The following is a 5214-nucleotide window of genomic DNA, read 5'->3' as shown; positions in this document are numbered from 1 at the left end:
CGCGCCCCCGGCAGCGAGGAGGGGCCGAGTGAAGCGGGACCTGCCCGCAGCCGCGTCCTATGGGAAGCTTCGAGCGAGATCAGCGCAACGCCCCAACTACGTTTCAGTCTTTGGGAGGGATATCCCCGGGAAAGGATTAGTGCGCTGCTCAAGTGCGATACTGAAGCAGTCCCACCGAGTCAGGGAAACAAACGCACCGCTTGCTTGACACCTGATGAGAGCAACCTGGGCTTGGCATCATCGTGGTGGTTGAAACGCAATCAACAGAATCATAGAATCATTAAAGGTGGAAAACTCTCTAAGATAATCTGATCCAGCCATCAGCCCACCCCCACCATGCCTGCTAACCATCTCCACAGTTCCTGACCACCTCCAGAGCAGTGACTCCCCACCACCCAGGGCAGCCTGTGCCCCTGCCTCACTGCTCTTTCTGAGAATAATGTTTTCCTAATATACAACCTGAACCTCCCCTGACACAACCTGAGGCCATTACATCCCATCCTACCAGTGGAAGTGTGACCCCAGGCCAACCACTTTCCACCACTCACTAAAAGGAAGGTCACTATTTCCTCGAAGCACAGGTCCCAGCAGCCTCTCACTCCTGCTAACATGCAGCACAAGGTCTGCTTTCTCCCAGGGACGGCTTGGGAATGTCCTTTTGCTGAGCCTCTGCATGCAGCTGGCTACACTGGGCTCACGTTTATATGTTGGTTGCTGCAGCAGGAGCTGATGGCCAGGCAGCTGTGCTGTAACCTCAGCGGCAACGCACCCAGACTGGAAGAAAAACTGTGCTCAAGTGCCAGGTGCAGTAGCAGTCAGCGTTGGGCAAATACTGTGGGCACCCAGGAAAGCTGACAGCCAGGTGTGCTGATGCTGAGAATGAGCAGAGCTGGGTCACCACGTCCTGTGGTGTCCTGGGAAAGCAGTGGGTTGATGGCTCCCATCCGCACCCCGGGATGCTCAGGATGAGAAGATAGGCTGCAAACCTGACCACTTCCAGCAGTGGTTTGCTGTAACGCCATAAAGCTGGCCATAAGGATCCAGCAAGAGGCAACTCACTGCCCCAGGGTTTGAGTGCATCCCCTATACTCTCATCTAAAAACAACATAAATAATTCCCGACCTCAGAAAGGCACCAGGAAGATAACTAAATTGTGGTCCTTAATCTGAGCCGGCCACATCAGAGCCACATCCATCCATGCAATTTTTTGGTACAGCAAGTTTGTCACAAGAGAAAAGTATTTACTATTGTTTACTATTTATACCTCATTTTGATAAAATACCTTCCACAAAGCAAATGGGATGGAAGGAAGTGGATTCCTTAGACTTGCTATCAAATACTGCACGCAGATCTATCCAGATGCCATCCACGCTACTGCTAAATGTCACCATTAACAAGTTTAGCATCACTGATACTTCGCTGCCTTGAAGCGAGTTTGAAACCTCAACAGGCGTTAGCACCCATCTCTTCTCCATCAGATAACAGGTAACCTCACTGCTTGGAAGGCAGGATTACGTATGGGTTATAAGCCAGGAAAACAGCAATATGGCTGGCAGACAACCCAGCTGCATCCACTGACTGCAGGAGCATCTCTGCAAGCAAGGCTAGTGAGACACAGCGGAAGCTCTAGGAATCAGAGGCACAGGAATTTCTTACACCTTCACAACAAAAAACACCAGTGGAGTTGTTTGTTTGTTTAATAAAAGCTCGCAAGGCACATATTTCAACTGAATTGCAACATCTACAGCAAAACAGATCAAAATTTGCAAAACGTTTCCCCAACCCTCTCAGGAACTGAAACCCACGACCTGGGTTGAAAACCGAGCTGGGTTGTGTGCACCAGTCAGATGTGGTTATGCCCCATGGTTGTCCTTCCGAAGGATATCACAGAACTTACTGTTTCCATCTTTTCCCACAGAAGGTGGAGACTAGAGCATACAACAGTATTTTTGCTAATCCATAACTGCATAAGAAATTCAAGAATATCCTTTTCTTCACAAGATATGAATCTTCCATGCCTTCTGACTGGGACAACAGTGACGTTTCCCTCAGCAAAAGGCTCCTTCTCTGTTACTTAAGGCTGCTGTGCCAATGATGCTGCTACACAATCTTCTCTAATATAAAAAGCAAGGTAAAAATCTTAAATGATTCTCCTTATACAGAATCGACTGAAGTATCAAGAATACATCTTTATGACAAAACTAATAATAACTATGTCACAGTTCAAATAAAGTTCAACATGTTCATTCAAACATGTATAAAGGCCAATGTGCTACAACATATGTAATTTCCTTAGGTGTATGGTTGGCCTCATTTGTGTTTTTCTTAACATGTGTGCTCTACATGTAAGTATTCAAACCAAGCTCCATGTGGTCACACATACACACAGCGTCGCTGTAAAACACAACAGACAGTCCAGGATAGTTGATACGCTGCACCTTGGTGTGGCATTATAAGGCAAGAAGCCATAAGTTGAGCAGCTTCATCCACCCAAGTGCAATTGTAACCCTGAAATGTGGTACCTGGTATGCCTTATTGCTGGTAGGAAATAGTGCTCACGAACAATCAGCTTCAAGAGAGCAGATCACTGACACGTGGACATGTAATTCCAGACAGTGATTCAAACAAATTTAAGTTGTACACAGAACTCTACACTTACTTTCAGTTATTAACTCCATAGCACATACAAGGTTCCTGATTGCCTGCCATAACCCAAGTTAGTTCACAAGCTTATCTTGATATTGTAATTGAAAAGCCTGAAACTGTAACAGTGCAGCAAAACATACACACTTGTGCATAAGCAAATAAACAGGCTGCTTTTGGCCAGAGAGACATGCATGCTATCCTGAGCACAATGACTGCATCCCTAGAAAGGATATTTACTTCTAACATATAACCCAGTTACGCTGGTAAATGCTTCTCCTAATGATCAAATCGGGTATTTTCGATGGGTTTATCTGGTTTCAAATAAAATGAATAATTTTTAATACTTGGTCTAAACTCACAGGCCTAAAAATATAACCAGATTAAAAGAAAAAACAGATTACGGACTTGTTGACATTTACAACAGTAAAGCTTTTCTCTTTTAAATCACTCCAATAGTGATAATAGATGTTTAGAAACCTCAGCACTATTTTTTAGTGTAAGGTAAACAACATATCTGCATACAGCAGACAGGAATCATGCATATACATCAACACGTTGCAGTTCCTAACAATTTCAGAGTCAATCCCTCTGAATTTGCATTTTAATCAACAAATGTAGTAGGGATAGTTTCGCAGCTTTCATTTGCAGAATGGTTGTTCAGTTGAAGGTTCATCCTATTAAGCCAGATGTTTCTTTAAAGACATCTGGACTCCAAAGAATCATTCCCACATGCCTGACAGACTGGTCTCTGGGCCAGGTGTAACAAAAATCCATAACTGCATGCAACTCTTGGTGGTGAGGACTCTCTCCCGGAACTTAAGTCCTGGCATTCTGTCCAGCTGTACCTACATCAGCAAAGTTACGATTACCTTTTGTTGAGTTTTCCATTCGCAACACCAGGATTAGGCCCAGAGCCGGAATTAAAGCATCATTCATTCTCTTGAAAGCACCTCAGCTAGCAACAAAACAGGATGAACAGAAAATTCAAGGAAGTCGCAGAGACAAATGGGGTCATATAATGAAGGCAAATTTTGGAGGGAATCAAGACTACAGAATGTTTTCCCATGTTTTCAGAGTTCCCAGCATAGCTGCATAATTAATGTATAAAAAGCTATGAACTACTGTGCCACTTCTGATTAATGATGGTGATGATAGTGTTTAAAATTAGTCATGACTACCTTAATCTATCATGAAATAATAAGTTGAATGAAATCACCATCACCCATCCCTTGCCATACACACACACACACACACACCAGCTTGCACACAGGAGTGAAGAGCAGCAGTCTCAGCAGCAAACCTAGTCTCATGCTACACTTGTCTGAAGTACAGCATAGTGTTGTATACTGGCCCATTCTGATGGCTGCTAAAACACACGTATGCTCACATGCATACATATATAAGCATGGAAGAATCCTGAAGTCAAGCTCTTTCCAAACTGAAAATCTAACTTTGTCAACTCCTACAGCTACGTCCAAGTCCAAGCACTTCCTCCAACACGTCTCCAATAATGCAGAGATCAGTGCCTCAGTCTATGGAACTGTTTAAATAACATCTTCCTTATTTGATTTATACAAATACTTTACCTACATATAAGGTGTATGAACGTGTTCAATAAACAAAGCAGTGTTTATAGTGGAAAACAGGAAGAATAAAAAACCACAGTAACCAAAGAAAAATATTAGAAATATTAAACAAACCCAAACACTTGAAGACTTAGGATACACCACTTGATTTCTTACTAGAAAATAGAAGCTACATGACTTAAACAAGCTCTTCAACATAACTTTTTCCAAAGTCTATCCACATCAGCTCTCTAACACTGAAGTTAGAAATATCTGTTGATATTTAGAAATAGCTGTTGATATTTCTAACTATTGTTGAAATGAAGATTAAGATGATTTACAGTGGGAAGACAAATGCAAGAACATGGAAGACTGTCACACTTTCTTGTGGAGACTGTAAAATTGTCCAATTTTCCTGGTTCCTTCAAAGAAGGTATCTGTAACAGTTGGTCTGTAGAGTTCAAACAGTTCCAGTTTGGTGGAAAAAAAAATAAACCCAAAAAACTGGTCAGTACACTGCACCCACGTGTATCTGTAAAAATAATTTTCTTAATCAAAAGGAATTTTTCCAGCTGAATTCCATCACAGTCAATCCTCAAAAAAAAGCTTGCAGGCTTTGTCACGATTGGAAGGATATCACAGTGTTGATCCTATACACAAAGTAGGATCTATTCCAGTATACTCGAGTGAAATAATTCACATAGGGAGAATAGTTCATTTTGATTTCATGACAAAATCGTCCATATTTTGAATAAGCATAACTGTCACCTTCCTCACAAACCACCTGTCAGGAAAGAAGAAGATCGGTTAAAATACTGAAGATAAATGACTGCAGAATGCAATTCTGTACGTTCATTTATTTCTGCATTCTGTACATTTCACTTGCACTACAGATATTTAATTACATTCCCTTACAATTTGTTTTATCATCTAAAACAGCCTTATGAATTCATACATCACTTCCCTACCTTTTCCAATTGCAGAAGTTTGCAGGGATTTAAAA

General features: G+C 42.1%; 1 protein-coding gene across 1 annotated transcript in view; it reads right to left on the bottom strand.

Moving 5' to 3' along the window:
* Positions 1-1679: 1679 nt before the first annotated feature.
* DPY19L4 (dpy-19 like 4) overlaps positions 1680-5214 on the bottom strand; it is a 25206-nt gene continuing 21671 nt past the window's right edge. The window contains 1 exon segment of the mRNA XM_010709140.3: positions 1680-4995. Within this exon segment, the coding sequence (XP_010707442.2) occupies positions 4831-4995 (165 nt within the window). The 3' untranslated portion in view covers positions 1680-4830.

Source organism: Meleagris gallopavo, chromosome 3 (assembly GCF_000146605.3).
Source record: "Meleagris gallopavo isolate NT-WF06-2002-E0010 breed Aviagen turkey brand Nicholas breeding stock chromosome 3, Turkey_5.1, whole genome shotgun sequence".
Classification (NCBI taxonomy): Eukaryota; Metazoa; Chordata; class Aves; order Galliformes; family Phasianidae; genus Meleagris; species Meleagris gallopavo.
This window is presented reverse-complemented; position numbering and strand designations above follow the sequence as displayed.